This window comes from Siphateles boraxobius, unplaced genomic scaffold (assembly GCF_051911475.1).
Source record: "Siphateles boraxobius isolate OS27281-9 unplaced genomic scaffold, OSU_SipBor_1 65, whole genome shotgun sequence".
Classification (NCBI taxonomy): domain Eukaryota; kingdom Metazoa; phylum Chordata; class Actinopteri; order Cypriniformes; family Leuciscidae; genus Siphateles; species Siphateles boraxobius.
In genome coordinates, this window is record NW_027509192.1 from 16,746,107 (window position 1) to 16,768,929 (window position 22,823).

General features: G+C 43.9%; 1 protein-coding gene across 5 annotated transcripts in view; it reads right to left on the bottom strand.

The window, feature by feature from the left end:
- Positions 1-19,381: 19,381 nt before the first annotated feature.
- The window catches only part of dusp8a (dual specificity phosphatase 8a), a 53,378-nt gene continuing 49,936 nt past the window's right edge, over positions 19,382-22,823 (bottom strand). For all 5 annotated transcript variants that reach the window (XM_077211344.1, XM_077211346.1, XM_077211345.1 and 2 more), the window contains one exon: positions 19,382-22,614. In XM_077211344.1, the coding sequence (XP_077067459.1) occupies positions 21,546-22,614 (1,069 nt within the window). In that variant the 3' untranslated portion in view covers positions 19,382-21,545. The remainder of the gene's footprint in view (positions 22,615-22,823) is intronic.

Below are 22,823 nucleotides of genomic sequence, written 5' to 3' on the forward strand. Positions count from 1 at the left end.
AGCAACGCAGTTTAACCGAAAGCAGAAGCTGACCCGCGCGACAGAAATCCCAGCGCGTCTGTGTTTCCTAGCAACTGCAGCGCGCACACATCTGAGCACACCGAAGTCCGGTGTTGGCACGCTTTTGAGCTAGGCTATGAAAACATGACGAAACAAAAGTTTGTAAATAATACAAATAATCTTATTTTTATTCATTATTGGCTTCTGTAGATGGACATCAGAATTCTTTTGCACGAAGCAGGGACAGGGATGCAGAAATTTACATCTAAGGCGTCCAAAGACTTAATTTGTCCATTATTTATTCCCGAAAGAAACATGACATTGTATAAAAGGCTCCCTTACTTTGTATCTTACGTTATGGCCCCGTAGAAGCCGTTTTTGTAAAAATAGGCTAACGATTGCATCATCACAACTTTCTGTCGCACAGTAGAGAAATTACCATATAGACAGGAGGAAAACCTCGCAGGCAATCTTTTACTGTCTATGAGGCAATCGGGGGGACATGGACCGATCTGTTCCGATGAGACTGTAAAAGAAGATGGACGACGCCTTTACTCTGTTCCATTGATGAAGAGTGAAGCTGCCAAAGTCGAGTCTGCGCAGTAGTGAGCGTGAAGTCGAACCGCGATATCAAGGTCCCGCCAAAGCCATATACAGACAGACAGAGCGACACGCGTCATAATCGGAAGACCACGCCCACCAGGGTGGGGGAAACAATCCAACCATCTCCATTGACTTTGCATCGACAGAGCCTGTTCGCTAATCTTGAGCATGTTTACGTAAAAGTATTTAAAAATACGTTTGTTGGGAACGATATTTAGATTTTACTATGTTAAAAAGGTTATTTTATAAGGGAAGGCAGATAAGGTAATGTCGCGACAGGCAGGACTCATTTACGGCATTATCATAGTATTTAATAGTTATATTGAGTGATAAAAAGTGATATTATATATCATAATATATGATAGTAAAAGGTGATATTACATTCTTAAAAAAGTTTAAAAAAAAATACTATATTCAGTTAAGTCACTTCAGTGTTGATTCAGTTCAGTTCAATAACTGTAACATTCATCAAACATACTGTATATACAGTGTATTTGTGCACATACTTGTACATGTGACAAACTCCTATACACTCCACTGCACACTGAACAAGCAGAAGACACACGATAGTAGTGTTTTACATAATTCATATCTGTGTGTAGTTTGGTGTGTATGTAGGCTAATCATGTTATGTTTGTGTAGAGTTACTACGCAAAAAAAATTTTGGAAATAGTTTTGAATGGTGACAATACACATTAACATTTTGTAGTGTGGATCATTCATTGCAACATTTATCCTCATTCTAATGTTTAAGAATCTGTTATCTGCTTGACAAATCATTTATGCTACTGCTGCCAACTAACATGCTTTTATAGCTATTGTTCCCTATCGGTCAGTCACTACAACGTAGGTCATGACTGACCAATAGGAATCTCGCTAGAGAGGCCAATCTACTTCGAGTGAAACTAAAACAAGCCAATACACATTGGCGTGCAATCATTTGTATCAGCTGCGCGCCCTCGTTAGCGCGGGTATAAACGAGCAGCTGGTGCGATTGCACACTAGCTTTTTGCTTCGGAGCCAAACACTTCGATGTCTCTGCTTTCAGTTGAAACCAACTACTACGAGCCTTTCTGGACCTCTCCTTCCCGGTGCGGGCGTGACAGCACGGCAGCGCGAGCAGTTTCTCTTTCTCTCTCTTTCTTTTTTATTTTATTTTAAAAACTGAGCAAAGAAAAAGAGCTGTTTTAACAGCTGGTGAGGTGCGCTTCAGAGCGCTTAAAAGCTGTTATAACAGCTGGTAAGGTGCGCCTGGCAAGCGCTCAAAAGCTGTTGTAACAGCTGGTAAGACCTCCAGCGAGAGAGATCCAGCGCACAGACGGGTGCACATTCCCGTCTGTGATCGCTGTGGCTGTTCCCCTGCGTGCTTCAGCACCAGTGAGAGTAGTCCCTAAAAGAGCTCACACAGATAGTTCGCGTCTTTTTCAAGATGACGTTCTATCTGTGTGTTTCTGGATGCGGTCGTTACCTGGGGTCGCGGGATGGTCACGATCGCTGCCTCGTGTGTCTGGGCCTCGAACACGCACAGGCAGCGTTCGTGGATGAGTCATGTACCCATTGTGGGAAGATGACCATCTCGGAGCTGAGGTCGAGACTCACGTTCCTGCAAAGGGGCGGAGTCCCCGTGCCTGCACCTCGTTCCAACCCCCCTTCGCGGGTTGCTTCGGGCAGTGACACGGGTGACCTGAGGATTACAGTGAGCGCGCTTCCTTCGGGGAACCAACCCCCTAGGAACCCTCACTCCTCTCATGCTCCGCAACCAGTTGAGCTGCCAACGGAACGTTCTGGACCGTCCTCGAGATGTGTACCGGTCGTTTCGTTCGGCGCTCCCTGCGACGACCAGATGTCGATCGCTGCATCGGAGGGTGGGTCAGACCTCTCTGCGGACGACGGCTCGGAGCCGCTGCCTCCTTCAGGTGTGTCAGCGGTGCCCGAGTCGGACTCGGAGATGATGGCCATGCTTTCCCGGGCCGCCAACAGGATCGGGCTCGTGTGGAACCCTCCACCGTGTCCCGAGCCCTCGAGGTTGGACGATTGGTATCTCGGGGTGGCGCGCGCTGGTTCTCAGCAACCCACCCCAGTGCCTTTCTTCCCGGAAGTGCATGAGGAGCTCACAGGGACGTGGACGGCACCTTTTACTGCCCGAAACCGTCTCGGTGGCTCCTCCTCCCTCACCACCCTTGATGGCGGGGCAGCTAAGGGATACACGCGTATCCCGCCAGTGGAACGGGCCGTTGCTATGCAACTGTGCCCTAACTCCACTTGGCGTGGAGAACCGTGTCTTCCTTCCCGGGCCTGTAAGTACTCGTCGGACCTGACCGGCAAGGCTTACAAGGCCTGTGGGGAAGCTGCCTCTGCCATGCACGCTATGGCGTTGTTGCAGGTTCATCAGGCCAAGGCACTGAAGGACCTGCACGAGGGTGGTCATGATCCACAAGTTCTCCAAGAACTTCGTGCCGGAACTGACCTCGCGCTCCGTGCGACGAAGGTCACTGCGCGGTCAGTGGGTCGTGCGATGTCCACACTAGTGGTCCAGGAACGCCACCTCTGGCTGTGTCTGGCTGACATGCGGGAGACCGACAAGATCAGGTTCCTTAACTCCCCCGTGTCCCAGACCGGCCTCTTCGGCGACGCGGTCGAGAACTTCGCCCAGCAGTTCTCGGCTGTACAGAAGCAGACTGAGGCCATTAAACATATCCTGCCGCGGCGGTCAGCTGCTGCCTCCACCCCACCGCCCGCGGCTCCTCGGTCTGCTCGTCGCCGTGGGCGTCCGCCTGCGTCTGCCCCTGCTCCCGCGCCGCAGCAGCAGCCTCCATCCAAGCGGCACCGTGGAGCCAGTCGCAGGCAGGGCGCCCCGCCCGTCCAGGCCCCCGCCAAGAGGGGCGGCAAAGCCAAGGGTAAGCGGCCCTAGGACGGGCGACCCAGAGGTGGAAGGGACTGCTCTCCAGGAGACGATGACTGCATCGCTCCCTCCCCCGGAAGAGGGCCGGGTGGAAAATCCTTTGTTCCGTTTTGTTTGTGTTCCGCCGCTGGCCTTAAAACCAGCGGTACCCAAATTTTCAATAAAAGAGCAGTTTCTATCATCTCTGGGTCCGAAGAGGGCCCGGAGAGTAGTGGGGGGTCAGAATCCTCACCACTCTCATCCGCCTCTTCTATCGCCAGCCGGCAGCTGCGTACGGTCCGAGAACGCCATCGAGCCGCCTCCCGCACCTCCTGCCCCGTGGAACCAGGTAAGTGCTGCACAGCACACTCAGACCCCGCTACGGGCCGCCTCCCAGAGAGAGCCTCCCGAGCTGCGTCCCTGTGTTCCACCTCGCTGCCCCACTCCGGGTACGCCTTCGGTCCCTTTGGTCCCGCTTGTACGGTCTCTGCGAGCCTGGTTAGCGCTCCCCAGGCCGTCTCGCTGGCTCATTCGAACCATCAGGCTCGGCTATGCGATTCAGTTCGCCCGGCGTCCCCCCAAGTTTCGGGCCATCCACTCCACTACAGTGAGAGCAGCCGATGCCCATGTCTTGCGTGCGGAGATCGCAGTCCTACTGGCGAAGGATGCGATAGAGCCGGTCCCTCCAGCCGATATGAGGTCAGGGCACTACAGTCCCTACTTCATTGTACCCAAGAAAGGGGGTGGGTTACGACCGATCTTGGATCTGCGAGTTTTGAATCGGAGCCTCCACAAGCTACCGTTCAAAATGCTCACGCAGAGACGCATTTTCGAATGCATCCGTCCCCAAGATTGGTTTGCAGCGATCGACCTGAAGGACGCGTACTTTCATGTCTCGATTCTTCCTCGACACAGGCAATTTCTGCGCTTTGCGTTCGAGGGTCGAGCATATCAGTACAAAGTCCTACCCTTCGGGCTGTCCCTGTCCCCCCGTGTCTTCACGAAAGTCACGGAGGGGGCCCTTGTTCCCATGAGAGAACAGGGCGTTCGCATCCTCAACTATCTCGACGACTGGCTCATACTAGCACACTCTCGAGATCAGCTATGCGAACACAGGGACCTAGTGCTCAGGCACCTCAGCCAGTTGGGTCTTCAGGTCAACTGGGAAAAGAGCAAACTCTCCCCTGTGCAGAGGATCTCTTTTCTCGGTATGGAGTTGGATTCGGTCGCCCAGACAGCGCGCCTCACAGAGCAGCGTGCTCAGTCGGTGCTGAACTGCTTGAACACGTTCAAGGGCAGGACAGCGGTCCCACTGAAACTCTTTCAGAGGCTCCTGGGGCATATGGCAGCAGCATCAGCGGTAACCCCGCTCGGCCTGCTACATATGAGACCGCTTCAGCACTGGCTTCACGGCCGAGTCCCGAGATGGGCGTGGCATCATGGCACTCACCGGGTGGCAATCACACCGGCGTGCCGCCAGACCTTCAGCCCGTGGTCAGACCCCTCATTCCTGCGGGCAGGAGTCCCCTTGGAACAGGTGTCCAGGCATGCTGTGGTATTCACAGATGCCTCTGCCACCGGCTGGGGTGCCACGTACAACGGGCATGCAGTGTCAGGGGTGTGGACGGACCCTCAACTGCATTGGCACATCAACTGCCTCGAGTTGCTAGCAGTACATCTCGCCCTGACCCGCTTGAAAAGACGGCTACAGGGCAGGGACGTGCTGGTCCGTACGGACAACACTGCGACCGTTGCGTACATCAACCGACAAGGTGGTCTACGCTCCCGTCGCATGTCGCAACTCGCCCGCCATCTCCTCCTCTGGAGTCAGAAGCATCTGAGGTCGCTTCGAGCCATGTATGTCCCCGGCTTGCTCAACCGTGTGGCCGACGAGCTATCACGAGCTGTGCTCCCGGGAGAATGGCGACTCCACCCCCAGGCGGTTCAGCTGATCTGGAGAGAGTTCGGGGAGGCTCAGGTAGACCTGTTTGCCTCCTCAGAGACCTCCCACTGCCAGCTGTTTTACTCCCTGACCGAGGGAACACTCGGCACGGACGCACTGGCACACAGCTGGCCCCGGGGCCTTCGCGAATATGCGTTTCCCCCAGTGAGCCTACTTGCGCAGACACTGTGCAAAGTCAGGGAGGACGAGGAGCAGGTCCTTCTGGTGGCTCCCTATTGGCCCACCCGGACTTGGTTCCCAGAACTCATGCTCCTTGTGACAGTCCCTCCCTGGCCCATTCCTCTGAGGAAGGACCTTCTGACTCAGAGACGGGGCACCCTATGGCACCCGCGTCCAGACCTCTGGAAACTCCATGTCTGGTCCCTGGACGGGACGCGGAGGGTTTAGGTGACTTACCCCCTGAGGTACTTAACACCATCACTTCAGCACGGGCGCCGTCCACGAGACGTGTTTACGCCCTGAAGTGGAACCTGTTCGTCGAGTGGTGTTCTTCTCGCCGAGAAGACCCCCGAAGATGTCCGATAGGGTCTGTGCTTTCCTTCTTGCAGCAGGGGTTGGAGCGTAGACTGTCTCCCTCCACCCTCAAAGTACATGCTGCCGCTATTTCAGCTTATCACGACCACATAGATGGCAAAGCAGTGGGAAAGCACGACCTGGTCGTCAGGTTTCTTAGGGGGGCGAGACGATTAAATCCTCCTCGACCCCCCTCCATACCCTCTTGGGATCTTTCCCTGGTGCTTCGAGCACTTCAGGATGTTCCCTTTGAGCCTCTGCAGTCAGTAGACTTAAAGCTTCTTTCCATGAAGACTTTGCTGCTGGTTGCACTGGCCTCTGTCAAGAGGGTAGGAGACCTGCACGCTTTTTCGGTCGACGAATCGTGCCTAGAGTTCGGGCCGGGTGACAGCCACGTGGTACTAAGACCCCGGCCTGGCTATGTGCCCAAGGTTCCTACCACTCCCTTCAAAGACCAGGTAGTGAACCTGCAAGCGCTGCCTTTGGAGGAGGCAGACCCAGCCCTGGCTTTGCTCTGTCCCGTTCGCGCTCTGCGTATGTACGTGGACAGAACTCAAAGCGTCAGGACCTCAGACCAGCTCTTTGTCTGTTACGGAGGCCAGCAGAAGGGAAAGGCTGTCTCCAAGCAGAGGATGGCCCACTGGATAGTGGATGCCATCGCCTTGGCTTACCAAGCACAAGGCGTGCCCTGCCCGCTCAGGTTGCATGCACACTCCACGAGAGGCGTTGCATCCTCCTGGGCGCTGGCACGTGGCTCCTCGCTAACAGATATCTGTAGAGCTGCGGGCTGGGCGACACCTAACACGTTCGCTAGATACTATAGCCTACGTGTAGAGCCGGTGTCCTCCCGTGTTCTCACCCTAGACGGGTAGAAGCACTGAGAGGTCTGGCTCTGTCGGCTTGCTGCACCCTACTGTGCACCCTTATTGCTCCAGAGTAAAACCTGTTGAGTCCTCCAAAACCCCTCGGCCCGGACTTGGCGGAGCGTCCGGCGCCAGGCCCTTATCCGCTGAATCCTTGAGAACCGGATCTGGGCTGGGTTCCATTTGTGTGACCCTACGGGGATCCCATATGTGTATATTCCACGGCTGCTCCTATCGGAAGCCCGTGTCTTTCCCTTGGGCTAAGTCACCCTTTATTTCATATGCAGTACAGCCTTCGGCTAGTCCATATGCATTTCCACATAACTCTTTGAAGAAGTGGCTTCCGCAGCGTTCCTTCCTAAACAGAAAGGGCACGCTTTCCCAGTGTTATCCAATATCTCACTGTATGGGTTATTACGGAACAACAGTGTCAGACTCACTCTGTGTAAGCCTCCGCCTATCGTCCTTCCAGGCAAGAAGGTGTAGAGGCTTGCACGGGGGCGCTGGATGGGGTGCAGCGGCTGTGGCGCTTTGGTAGGGATTCCTATTGGTCAGTCATGACCTACGTTGTAGTGACTGACCGATAGGGAACGTCTCGGTTACATATGGTAACCCTCGTTCCCTGAGGGAGGGAACGGAGACGTAGGTCCCGTCGCCACATCCGCTGCCGCCCGCCGGGGCGGCCAGCTTTCTCAGGCTTGGCTCCTCAGCAAAAAACTAGTGTGCAATCGCACCAGCTGCTCGTTTATACCCGCGCTAACGAGGGCGCGCAGCTGATACAAATGATTGCACGCCAATGTGTATTGGCTTGTTTTAGTTTCACTCGAAGTAGATTGGCCTCTCTAGCGAGATTCCTATTGGTCAGTCATGACCTACGTCTCCGTTCCCTCCCTCAGGGAACGAGGGTTACCATATGTAACCGAGACGTTATCCAATTTTTTGGCCTTCAAACACCTTAAAATGCACATGTAGGTCCGAGAAATCCAAATTTTTTCGGGGGAGCCCCTGAACCCCCCTAAGCTACTTAACTACCCAGCCCTGTGTTTCCGAAACAAACGCCCCTTCCTGCAGCACTGTATAGCTCAGAAAATAAACACGTTGTGTTCTGTACAACTGTCTTTGATTTTGTGATAACAATGATGCATTGTTTTGGATATGAAATTTATATTTAATTGAGCTATCGGTAAGCCCTGCCCTCCTTAGTTACTGTTGCTATCTCAGACAAACAATGGGGGACCTGTGCCCCAGTAGAGCTTAATGTCTAGCAACTCCCATATGCTATAAACGCCACCTAGCCAAGTCGACCATTGACACGGAGCAATATGGGTTGGAGATGTGTGTTCGGTTGCTCAAACGCTCGAGTTTTATTCTGGTTTCTAACTGTAAGTAGGTTAAGAATGAAATGGCTAGAATTTATTCACACCTCTACTATTGAATCCGATGTATCATTAGCGCTCGGATTCACTTCCATGGTGCTGTCAAGTGCGACTTGCAGTCTGTGAGGTAAACTAAATGCTATTGGGTATTTGAAAAGGGGAAGGAGCCATCCAATATGTCCCGCCTTAGCTTCCTGTTTCAGTGGAAATTACGTCAACGCATCATACAAAGCTGTGCATTCCAAGGCACTTCAGTGGGCCTTTAATGACAAGCTCATGAACTCGTGCAATTCTACCATGATCCGCTAGGGCTCGTGAACACCTGATTGGGGAACCTTAACTGGAGCTCATGTGTGTAATTGGCCATTTGTATTTTTACTTGATTATGACTTTTTCACTCGACTAAAAACATATACATAAAAACATTCAACTAAAAACGTAAAACTTTGTATGCGTTTTGGCCAGTTGTTTACACGACAACGGCGTTTCGGGTGCCTGAAAACGCAAACTTTTGGAAACGGGTTTCAAAGTGCACATTTTTAAATACGGTCTCTGTGTAAACAACAAAAACGCGGATCTCTGAAGACGATGATGTCATGCATATGCGTGTTCAGTCTACAGTGTTTCATCGCCATCTAATGGCCTGACAACAGAATTCAGAATTTTCAGTAGTTTTTGCGGATCCGTGTGAATGGGGATCGTTTTGACAATGGTGTCGTCTGTTCGAGGAAAACTCAAAGGAAAAACTTCTCAATTTTGAGCATGTCGTTGTCGTTTAAACGTACCCTCAAACATGCCACTGTAGGGTACGGACCAATCAGACACACACTAATTATTCATTATATACAAAGGTTTATGAAACTCCAAAACTAACAGCCCAAATGAACGAACAAAAGGGCAGAAACAGTGTCATGTTACAGGGCATGATAAGGAGATTTTACGACCTCCGAGGAATGTGGCCACATGCACAAGAGAGAGAGACTATGGAAGACAGAAACCCTCTTTAAAACAGACTTTGCTGCATTAATCATAGACTAACTGATCTATAAATGAACATGCATAAAACTGTGAAAGAAACAGTGTAAATGGTTTACTGTCTCGTGTACTATTAGGTATATATTATGGTATGTATCCTGGCATACAACCAACTAACGATCAATGTAACCTCACCTGTATAATGCCTCCTACCTAATTAATCCTCATTTAATGACTCACACTTTGATGTACATCACCTTCTTCTAGAATGTAGTATGGACTCTTCCGACTTCCTCACTTCTCCTGGGTGCTCGGCGTGGCCTCAACAGGGCCTCAGGCCTTGACCAAACCAGCCATGCGTTCCTGGAGAAAGAGAACGCTCAACCAACTTCCACTTGACACTGCCGGAACCATCAACGACTTCAATTTTCAACAAACTTCAAGAATTGTTCCCACTACAAATGCAAGTATTCAATTCAATGAAATGTGAAAATTAAATTCTGATGGTTCTTCTCATAGTCCCTTTTTCCGGTTTCCAATTTAATCCTATCACCAACCTATTTCTGTATTTCTGTATATATGTGTGTTTAGTTTATTCGATTTCATGATTTAGTTAATAAACCTTATGCACTTTATGTATTTGGTTCTGATTTGCTTGCAATACGAAGTCCCTTTACGTTTTTGTTCTTGCTACATGCTCAAAACGCTGAACATGCTAAAAAATAATTATTCTTCTGTAGCCAGGGAAGATACCCTTTTCTTAGAATAAATTAATAATCAAAATAGTTCGTTGGACGAACTGATTAATTGATTGTAATATTAATTTAGCCATGTCAAGTTAATCCAATGAACTGACCCAAATATTCATAAATTAATCATAACAAGTTATTATTGATTATTAATATTTCATATAGCTAGGTTCCTTACACCATCAAAGTTGTGTTGAATTCAATGACTTAAGCAAAATAGTTATGTCTCCTGACTACAAATTCTGAATAAAATTTTAGTCTGTTCCTCACACAAAGACTTAAAATATACCACAATAAGCCTATTTGTAGTGCTTATTTTGGAGTTTGTTAGCCCCAGTACTCATTCACTTTCATTATATGGAAAAAAGCTGATTTTTGAACATCTCTTTGGGTTTGGAATGCCATGAGAATGAGTAAAAGATGACAGAGCAATCTCTTTAAGGTTATGACCAGGTCTTACATGAAATCTTAGCACTCAAGGTTGATTCACTTCAGACATTTACCTTGTGCGAATACTGTACAGATCAATACACATATCTCTGATTCCAGACACGTCGTCTCCTGTCTTTCCCTGAGCGATGTGCTCGGCGCCTGAGGACTCAGCCCTACCTGTGTTTCAAGTGCACAGCTGTCCCACCTGACAATTATATGGGGTCTCCTTACATTGCCATCACTGAAATCTCAGGAGAGCAGAGATGATGTATGTTGAAGGAGGTGTACTGAATAATACATGACCCCTGTTTGGCCTCCTTGATGACAACAACATCAGCAACCACCTATAGATGGCAGCACCATACAGAGGTTTTAAAAATGTGATGAAAAGTTGATGTAATTAGTAAGTATACAGCTTGGATGGCACAAAAAATAATACACTGAAAAAAAAAAAAGCCTTACATTTTTAAGTACAATAAAATTGGATCAAAAAGTCATTTTTAACTTAAATTACATTAAAGTGACTTAATAAAAATTAGATGAATCTTAAAATTTGCTTAACCTTATTTTGATGAGTTAAATCAATGTAACATTTATGTTGTCATAACTTATTGGTCATATAATTTTTTACAGTGTAATAATAAATATTCTGTGAAAGGAGGTTCTTAGCCTCTGGAAAATTACCAGCTTTATTAGGTCAATCAAAATGATATATTTTATATTCTATTAATTTTCTATTCGAAATTACTTTATTTACAATCATGTGACCTATTTGCAAAATATCTAAATATAATTTAAATAATCTGATTTTGGTGATTTGCTAAATGTTGTTTTTTTAGTTGTTGTTAAACTTATTTTTAACTCAAAGGGGGAAAAATTTACTAACATTTGTTTCTTATAATATCTTGGGTTACAGAGTTAGAGCAAATATTGATAAAATGTACAAAAGGTGAATATAATGTTACTTTGATATCTTAATTTAAGGAATGTTTATTTTTATTGTAAATTGGAGGGAAAACGTGTTAAAATGAAAAAAAAACATTATGATATTAAAATTAATTACAATTAATAATTGATTAATTAATAAAAAGTATTTTTTTTTTGTTATCAGAACAAAAATGAGATTTGTGCCTCTAATTCGTAAAAACTAAAAACAATAATGGACACCAAAGTGTACAGTGTTTGTTGAATGAGTAAACAATACTTTTTGAAGTTTGAAGGTCTCTTAACGCAGGGTATCTTATAGCATTTGAACTTAATTAGCACTAAATGTTTGGCTGCAGTCAAATCAAATAATTACAATTTTCCATTGAGTTGTAGTTATTTTTTTAGGGCAGAGGGAAATATACTGTACATTATGGCACTTTATTTTTTTTTTAATTGACACCACATTGGAACATTGCGGCCACACTAACTAACTGCAGCAATGTCATAAATTGCATGAATACATAATTTTGTGGCACCAAAAGTTAATAAAATGTATTAGGGGAAGTCTCTGCGGCTTTTCTTTTATAGTGAAGAAGCATTTTCACATGCTTTTTGATTTACGGTCATTTGAGGACACAGGCAATGGGGCAAGAAATCCCACGGAAAGTTACCTACCGTATCCAGCAAATGGAATTGAAGAGAATTGTTACTATGATGTAACAGTTTTATAAGTTGCCGTATATAAACTCTGGGATCCGAGAGCTCTCTGGCACACAACATGGCTGCATCTGGGAACAATCAGCTTCATTGGAACTTGTCACTCTCGTATCCAATAGCTTACAATAACACAATTTTCTTGCACTCAGACAAAATCCTCCAAAATATTAAGTAGGCAGAATTATATAGTTTATTAAATTATAACATAATTCATTGGTATTTTACAGTAATATTTAAACCAGGTTTTGAAAAGCCTTTTAAAACCTGATCATTGACCCATTTATTAACCACGTGATACAGAATCTGCTCATTGCACGTACACTAAAACAAACAAAGGGGACAATGGAAATAGACAACTTTCAAATAGCCTGGATATATAATGTAAGGAGTGATGAGTGAAATTATTAATAATTGTTCTAATGAGAACAAGAAAAATTGTATATTTTGTGTAAAATAATACATACAATGTATATGAATATATCTGCCGACACTTTATAATAACTATTAAGAAATTATATAAAATATAATTGTAATGTCATTTCTAATAACATTAAGAAAATTATCATATTGTAAACTGTTTTTCTAATCCTTAATTAATGTTAGCTGACAAAAAGCACTTTACACAAAATTTACAAAAAAATAGTGCTGTCAAATATATTTACAATGTAATAATAATCAGTTATATATAATATTTCTGCATTATATAATATTTAATCATAAACTTTTGCTATTTTTCTCTTTGTACCCATTTATAAGCAACAAGGATGAACTGTGTTCACAGCCACAGGATGCATGTTAAAAGTGAATGTTTGAGCTTTGACTGCTGTGAGGGAGGAACACAGGAGAGTCTTTTGTGTGGACTGCATGTCATCATGCGGTCATCATCAGCTGGGCTTCCGTATTCATTATCTCTTCAGAACACGCAGTCCAAACACACTGCCTCACTTGACTTACTCAACAAACATCTGAATACGTCACACGGGTGCATGTATGAATCACCCACATCACATCCCTTATTTTGTTTGCACAAAGTAAAATTTGTTCTATTAACAAATTACTTTGACCAAAGGCTGCAGATATACCCACAAAGTTACTCATTCACTGTCCTCATGTTCAAAAACATGACAACAAATGAAAGAAAAACTCCCAAGCTGAGCGAGAACAGAATGGTATTCTCGAGTGGGAAGTGGGGAATTTTTCGCTCTTTTCCCACAGGATTTAGTGTTCCTGGTTATACGGAGGGCCTTTTAACACTGCATTTCACCTTGACCCCGCAGCATGCAAGTGGGCAGCTGGGTATGAACTCAGCACTGTTAAGGTTCATTCACGCCAAGAACAATAACTATACAAGTCAAGTCACCTTTATTTATATAGCGCTTTTAACAATATAGATTTTCAAAGCAGCTTTACAGTGATAATAGGAAATTAAAGTAACAGAGATTGTTTTGGCTTTAGTTATTTTCTAGCTTAAGTTAGTTTTATTGATTCACTTCCGTCGCTACGTTCATTAGTTATTAACTTAGGGGCCGCTAACACAACACCGTTCTGACAGAAAACCCTTAATGCGATCCGGCCACTCATTTGCACAAAACAGTGCCTGGAGAATGCAAACCATGAAATAGGTTCCAAGGTACAAACCTTGAAAAATTTATTATACAGAATTTTTTATCGCTTTCGCGTAGCCACATGAACCGGAATTATCCCGACAAAGTTTTATCTGTACAGAGGTAAAGGGAAGGGAAGGAGGTCTTCACAGGGGAGAGACTAGTTGACACTTCAGGACTGCGTTGTTGTCGTGTCCAGGCGCAGTTCCTTCATCAGATCCGGATACGGCCTGGATCCGGCAGACTGCGGTAAACCTCGGGATAAACAGAGAGACTAATATTAGCGCAGACACCATCCTTCTTATGATGTAACAAGTACATCAGGATTTATGGGAAGTGTTCCCGGATCCGGCTGACCTAATCAATGCAGCCTAACATTGAATTATAGAAGTCTATAATGTTATGTATATGCTCGGTCAAAGAGATGTCTCTTTAGTCTAGATTTGACCTGACAGAGAGTGCCTGCTTCCCAAACAATTTTAGGTAGACTGTTCCAAAGTTTTGGTGCTAAATAGGAAAAGGATCTAACACCAGCAGTAGATATTGAAATTCATATTTTAAAGCACTGAATCGCTATAGAATCGCAAATTATTCGATTCTTAGTATTTTAAATCGATTATTGACCGAAATAAACGATTCACGATTCAAAATACATGTTTCAAGATCGATGAATATGCATCGTCAGGATTTGTAATCGATGCATCGAGAAAACGAGTGAATCGTTTCAACCCTACTCCTAAGGGTAGCATGTACAGAGTGAACAGCAACGGTCCTAGTACTGAGCCTTGTGGTACGCCATATTGAACTTTTGACATCTCTTCATTTACTGCTACAAACTGATATCAGTCAGATAAGTATGATTTAAACCATGCCAATGCAATTCCACTTGTGCCAACATAATTTTCAAGTCAATTTAAAAGAATGTTGTGGTCAATGGTATCAAATGCAGCACTAAGATCGAGTAACGCTAATAGAGAGATACAACCATGATAGGATGATAAGAGCAAATCATTTGTGACTCTGATGAGAGCTGTCTCAGTACTATGGTACGGTTTAAATCCGGACTGAAAATCCTCGCAGATACCATTTCTTTCTAAAAAGAAAGTGAGGATACTTATACAGCTTATACAACTTATACAGATAACAATAATTGATATATTAGCATCCACACAAGCGGACGATATTGTTCTGTTTATTTGCGCTGCAAATGAATGCTCAAGCTCTTTAAAGCAGGATGGATTCTGATTGGCTGTCAATGTATTTATCATTCATCAACTGGAATAAAATCATTCTGAATGTGATTCCAACGATATTGATTCTATGTTCCATTATCGTTATAGTTGTGGTGTGGACTCTGCTATTCTTTTATATTTAGAATGATTTTTAGAACTATATCTTTATCATTATAGTAATCTTCCTTGGTGTGATGGGAGTTTTATGCCACCTCTACCACCCTCTCCTCTTTCACAGGGGGACATTACAGAAGCTGCCAAAAACATTGGGTTAAACATTTTATTTAAAAAATTTAACCCAACGGCTGGGTTTCCCATATTTGACACAAATGTGGGTTGAAACAACCCAGCATTTTTCATTTTTGGAAAACGCTGTTCCCTTTTGAGGGAACTCAACGCTGTGTCATAACGTTGGTGCTATGGGAACGCCCCCCCAGACGAGGTGTCTGAAGCATATTTGCGCCTTTCATATTTGCATTTGAATGGTTGTTAGACATAGCTGAAAGAAGATGGACTATTTTGCTTCTCACACCCAAATTCATCAGTTGTTGTCTTCCCAGTGGGTGAATTCGGAAGTGGTAGCCATATACTTTTTCCATGTTCATAGTTGTGCACTGGCTCTGGTGAGGAAAGATTGGCAAATCCAGTTCCCACTTTCTCGCATGCTGCTTCTCCTTGATAAATATGCAGTTAGAAGTGTATGCTCCTTTGAAATTGCATAGGAAGTCTTGCCAGACATAGCTGAAAGAAGATGGCCTATCAGTTGTTGTCTCCCAATTGTAGCTTTGGGGTAGAGCATAGATGGACCTCCTCTCCCTCTAGAGGGTCATAATGCTGAGGTATCTGCTCCACGGAGCTCAGTTTAGACAGTGACATCAAGTGTGAAGGGCTCCCTGTGAGCGTCCTTGGTAAGCTGTCTTTAGGGTAGAGTGAAGACAAGCCTTCTCTCGCTCGAGAGGGTCGTCATGCTGAGGCCTCCGCTGATAATGATAATGAGGGAAGCATTTATACACCTTAGACTTGTATAGATTTGGAGTTACCTTGCAAACTCCCTTCTCAAAGTGCTTAAGACAAAGTGCTTCATCCATTCCTAATGCTTAAGAGTTAGTAAAGGGTTGAGCATGTGTAGAGTTGCGATAGTATTTCAGTATCTCATGAGTTATTAGGTTGTTGGGGGATTTCCCTGGTAAGTTCTGCTCACAGGAGTAGGTAAGAGGATTGAGCTTCAGGAATTTCACTGGCTGGGATGTTAGCTCTTCTATGAAATAAGGGCATTGTTTCATGTCACGGTGATGTAGCTGAACGGACTTTGACATTTAATTCCAGTGTAAGTAATCGGTGCTAGTTCACTAGGATTGTGCATATCTTCACATCTTAATGAAGCAGGCACTTGTTCAGCATGGTGAAGTGGGTATTAACGTTCTGATAGCTTCAACGTTATGACGCAGTAATGAGTTCCCTTGAAAGGGAATGTCTAGGTTATGAGAGAGAAAGAGAAACATCTAGTTGCCATGCTTCAGGCATGCCTGCACATCTGCTTCAGACAATAAGCTGATGACGTCTAAGCAAGGCACCCTTTTATACTCAACGGTGCTACATGCGACGTTATAGGGCTGCCATCTTCCAATGAATTGGTGTGTTTCCACACATTTCAGACACTGGTCACGCCTGTGGCTATTCCCATAGCGGCAACGTTACGATGCATCGTCTCGTTACTGTCACAGTTATTTTCAGTTTGTTGTAGTTTTCATGGACTTTCAGTTTGTTTTCATCAGTCACATGTGTTTATTTGTTTATCTTGTTGTGTGGTGCCCACGGCACCAGAGGTTAAGGGAATGCTGGTGGAAATGGAAACTGAGTACAGGCTGATGGACTTCAATGAGGAGGTATTAACTCCCACCCTATCCCACCCGGTACTTCCTTCATCATTGTTGTTTATAGGCAGCAGTAATACCTGCATGGTCTATAAATTACTAATTAATTACTAAAATTACCTATCAAGTTTCCATATACCACCATCGACGCAGAGCTCAGCCAGTCCTCCATCCCTGCCTCTGCTGGATGTTTGCAGCCCTTCGCCGTCTCTGGGGATGCCTTGCTGTGATGTCAAGCCTCAGGTCAGGAAACCACCAGAGACCCTCGACCTTGCAGCGCCCCACCAGGTTCCCTGGTCCCACCGGCTCCCCCTTGGTCAGAAGTCACTCTGCTTCTGACACGGATTTGCGGGCTGTCCCACCGGCTCCACCTCAGCCCTCGGGTACTCTGGCTCTGCCTCAGATGCTCGTCGAGGTTGCACCTTCCCGGCGGGGGGTCTACTGTCACAGTTATTTTCAGTTTGTTGTAGTTTTCATGGACTTTCAGTTTGTTTTCATCAGTCACATGTGTTTCTTTGTCTTTGTATGTCGTCACTCATTAGTTTCATTGGACTCTGATTCATCTTCTCAGATGTTTGTTATTTTTTCACCATCACTGGCTATTTAAAGGGGACCTATTATGCCCTTTTTTTTTACAAAGTCTTGAATTTGTTTTTGGGGTGTACTAGAACTTCAAAAAACCCATTATTTTCCACATATTTTACATTATTACAGCTCCTATCTAACCAGTCTGGTTGAATGCATTTTTCGATGAAGCCACTGAGGTTTCAGAGTGGTATGTTTTTTGTTTTTTTGGGGGGTAATTTTCTTATAGGTACAATGTTATCCACCATGTAATCATATTTGTCGGTAAACTATGGTAATACAAACAGTAATCGATCACAAAATCATGGATAATTTTCCTGAGGAGCAGGAGACAGTCAACACTACATCAATACTGTAATTTTAGTTAGCAAGCTTAGCAGAGGCAAAGCTTTGCCCTTCATTTGCATCAGAGCTATCATAGCAACATAAAACTTATAATTGGAACTGTTAATAGAAAACACATCTAAAAAATAATAAGACATACTTTTAAGTTCAGATCTATAAACAACAGATGTCCCGACAAAATAGGAATTGTTACATCTTCCAGGAGAAGCTTTTTGTGCTTATAGCCTGCATTGTACTCTGTCTGTCTGTTCTCTGTAAGATGTGTAGCGCACAGACAACCGAGGTTATAATCTTCAGGAACAGTGTTTTAACCAAAATTTTAACCTCTGTAAGTTCTTCAGCCTTAGGACAATTTTTTTCCAGGGTGGAAAAAACAGCGACAACACTCTTCATCTTCTCTAGTGCAGCTCAACCAGGCCTCGACAACTTTCTTTGCGTATTCCTTGGGCGGGGTTTATTTAAATGAGGAGCGTTATGACTTCTTAAGATCAGGAAAAATCGTGTTGTAGTCCAAACGAGACATTCCTTGTAGATCTTGAAAAGTGGATTCTGTTAAATAAAATACTTTGAGCTTTGTAACCTTGCAGATCTTTTTAATGCTCAAACAGCATTATTACAGACTAATTAAAGTTGAAAAAGTTGATAGGACCACTTTAAGTTCCTCTGTGTGTACTCTTCAGGTGTCCGTGTCTTACACGCTTTCTCGCTTGTTAGTTCTGAGTTATTTCAATAAACCTTGTGTTATTCGTGATCATCTTCATTTTCCTTGGATATCCCGTGAGGGTTACCTCTCAGGGAACCAGGATTATATTCATAACCTAGATGTGTAGATTATATGAATTAGAAAATTTTATTTTTGTTCAAATTGATTAGATTTGTTTAGAAAAATAACCATCAAACGTTAAATTCCATTAAAATTCATTTCATATTTAAGTTATATTAATATGTGTTCTACATCATCATATTAATATTGGGGTTAATACTGTTTTCTAAATTTTCTAAATAAAGACTAAGGTAAAAAACATTAAATAAAGATTGTACAGCTATTACAATATATATATATATATATATATATATATATATATATATATATATATATATATATATATATATATATATATATATATATATATAATTTATTTACATAAAACCTACCTTCTGAAACCTGAAATGTTTACATAAAAGATCTTTCACAGTTTTATTTCCATACTGAAAATCAATGGACATGCAGATGGACTCGGTACCCATAATTTTTTCTCCAATTAAAGAAATCTTCACCTTTTTACTGTCTGCACATTATCAAAAAAGCTTAGGTAACAATGCCTACAAACTTCTTCATGTACCTTATCTCAATACCAAATTGTACACAACTCTTAACCTGTCAATAGAATTTTAGAAAACCATTTGCAAAAATGATAATGTTGATCATTCATAAAAACTGTTGGAAATCTCTGATCTTGCACATGCAAAATCATACAAAAATCAAAAGAAAAGAAATCACGAAACTTTTTTATATTTTGTAATGTTTGTATTTTGTTTCATCATCATCACAAAATGGGTACATGGGGAGGAACAAGCCTTTTCCAAAGAACCTGAGGTATTTTGCGTCAAGCAGCCTAAGGTATCCAGATTTCTTCTTTAAAAAATGTCCTATCTCAATTAGTTTTGTTTGATACGATGCTATTCACACAACATATAATAATAATAATAATAATAATAATTAGTTGCCAACTATTTAACAATTTCAGCAAAAAAGGACAGCCTGCATCTTTTTATTACATTTTTTAAATAATGATAACAATGTCTTTAAAAATATAGTACAGGGAAGAAAAAGGAAATACAGGTAATGTCTCAGACAAGGAAAACAATTACAGCAGCACAAAATACAAGATTTGCCATTCAGAAAAGCTAACTGAAAAAATACAGACATAAATAAATTGCTGAACTATCTCCCATGGAGAGGGCATTCCCATTCACATTTGCACACACACACCCTTTCTGAGTTATATTTAAACTTTGGAGCGTTCTATAGATTCTGAGAGAAATGGAGAGGATAAAGGGAAAAAGGGAGAGGAGAGAAAGTAGGAAAGAAATTGGTGCAAAAGAGAGGGAATGAATGAAAAGGACAGGATAGAGAAAGCTCAGAGCCCAGATTTATAATTGAGTCATCAAAAGCTCCCCTGAGAAAAAAGCAAGCCGAATGTATTGTCACCATAGAGCAGATCCTGTTCTTATCAGTTATTGGTTTTACATATAAAGTTTATGATCCAATAGAAACTAGTTGATCAACAGACATAACTCTGTCAGATCATCAGTTAGGTTTAAAAATGCATCTAGTTGTGTATATTTATTTTATATGGGTGCGCAGTTGTGGATTTAAAGGTTAGGGGCTTATCTCCTCTCCAAGACGCCAGTCTATATGAGCATCCGCAAAGGGTCATTCACAACATCCATCATACATCCTCCCGCAATCAGACCCAAACAAACAATAAATAATATCATAAATATGCAGAACAAATGGGGGACACAGACAAACCCCTTTAGAGTCCCTGCCATTTTTTCCCTTCATTTTGCCTTGTGTGCTTGTAGATAGAAAAATCAAATTCTTGAAAATCAAAATGAGTTGCTGGGGTATCATACATATTCTTCTAGATTACTCTAGATTATTCATGCTGGATTAAAGTCTTTAATAATCCAAGCCAGCAGGCTGGAGAGAAAAATGAAAGCCATACCAAATGCTTTAGTTTGTGACGCACAACGCAGGACATAAATGGTTACACATGATTTTTTGTAAAGCGTTGTGGTACCCTTTTAATGAGAACATCCAAAAACATCCCACTTAAAGCAAAAGAAAGTGCATTTTAACATCAGATAATTCCTGGTAATAACCGCACTCTCTTATGAACAAAAAGGAGGACAATAACTGAAAACATATTGCTTATAGTTCCGTATCGGTCTTGCAAGTGAATTTTCGTAAATATCACTGAAAAAGAAAGATCAACACTGAAAAAAGAGGAAAAATAAAAACTCCACAATCTTTATATTATTTCTCATTACCAGAATGAACCAGTAGAATAAATAAAAAAATGTAACTAAGAAAAATTTCAAAAAAAAAATAATATTTAAACATCCATTGAAATCACTGTGTAGAGTTCATACTATTTGTTTGTAAGGAAAACAGCAGCCTCGAAGCATGCTCGGTGAGAAGAACGTGGGTTGCACAACAGTTCGAGCATCACCACTTGGGCACAGGAAGGGAAGAACAAGACCCTGAAATCTGGGTGACAAAAGAGTGACAGAACATTATGGGAAAATGCCCACAATGCGTTTCCTTCATGACATGCCTGGTTCCTCCTCCAGGATTCCATGAATGCTAGGATACAGGACCAGGGTGGACAAGAGAACTGCACAAAGAGGCCTTCATTCAGCCAGTAAAAGCATGTACCACCAAGGCTTAGTCTATGCTGACTCCGTGTGCTGTGGCGGTGTAACTTCATAATATGGGATAATAAAAGAAACAAGTGTAAGCATAACAGCCATGCTTGATTCTCAATACACCAAAAGGCTGGAAAAGCTTTTATGAGGAAACCTAGGGGTCTGTTTCTAGAGTGAGGAAACAGGGATTCTGCAACTGGAGTCTCAGCTCGTTGTCATCTTGGGATGGCTATGGCTTAAAAACAGTAGAAAGTCAAAAGCAAAGTCAATCTGCGTCAGGTTCCACTGGCTTAAAAAGACAAACAAAAAAATGTCACATTTCTGAGAACCAGTCATTATCGACAAGTCTATGAACTAATATGAATGTTCCACACAACAGCCTCTCCAGGCCCACTCTCAGTCATCCTTGCTCATAAGTGGCGCCTGTCCGCTGCCTGTGTGTAAAAGTCATCAGGGGCTGTGCAGGTGATGTCAGGATACTTCAATGATTTCCATGCTCCCAGAGAAGCTGGATTGCTTGCTGATCTTTCCCAGTTCTTCCCTTGAACGTGTCTCTGATATCCCCTCTTCAAACTCCATCTGACAGCTGCGCCGCTTAAACTGCTTATCGGCAGCACAGGAAGTGGGAGCATCCTCGTGCCAGCTGCCCCTCGAGTCCCGTGGTTCCCCCACCTTCTCCCGCAGACGCACAGCCTCACAAGGCCCAGGGAGACTGCTACAGCCTAGCGTAGGAAAGTGAACTGCCCCTCCTCCACCTCCATTACTGTTCATTGACTCCGAACTGTAGAACCAAGGGGCTTCGCCTGTTGGCGTAACAGGGGTTGTGGCCTGAACGCTGTCTCTATGCTTGGTCCACATGGGCCCAGTGCCCACAGTGGGAAGGCTGAGCAGCAGGGAGGGCTTCAGATTGTCATCAAGACTGGGACTTTTGTGTGCAGGGAGTGAGCGTCCGAAGTTTAGGCTGTGGGAGTGCACAGGAGAACTTCCAGCACTGCTACCATTGTGCTTGCTTTTCCTCCGTGAACGAGGTCTGGAGCTGCTCTCAGGAAAGAGGCCTGGAGATTCAGCTAAACCGGGGCTGACTGAAACAGGCGAGTACTGGCATACACCATTGGCTTCTCCTGCCTCTGGGCTATCCAGCTTGCAGAGTTTGGGGACATCTTCGGTATGGACAGGTGCGAGACGAGGACAGTGGTTGGGCTCATAGACAGATTTGATGTCAAGTGAGAAAGAGCGTTTGAGACGGTTGGTGTCCAGGATACGCTCTGCCGAAAGATTCAAGCCATTAAAGCCTTGCTGGAGGGAGGTTGGAGAAGGTAGCTTAACGTCAAATTCTGTGCGGTCTTTCTCCGCCTCCAGACGGCCCTTTTCAGGATCACTTGAAGATTCTCCTCTAGGTTCTGATGATTCCTTTAACTGCTCCAACTTCTCCTGACCTGAGGACAGAGCTTTTAGCAACCTCAGACCCTTCTCAAACTCCAGCAGCTGTCCCAGGAAGTTGAAGTTGGGTGATATTGAAGGTCTGCGGTCCTTCACAAACCTGGAAACACAAGAACAGTAAGAATGATTAACCTAGGGACAAATCCGCATATAAGGATAGGAAGACATCTTCAACACAAAGGCTCATCATGTGAGCTTATAAAGGCCTTAAACAAAAATGTGCGTTTAAGAAGGCTTCAACAGGTATTGTTTACTAGTTTCTATGTGATCCAATTTACATGTTGCAATAAATAGATATAAAATTACAGG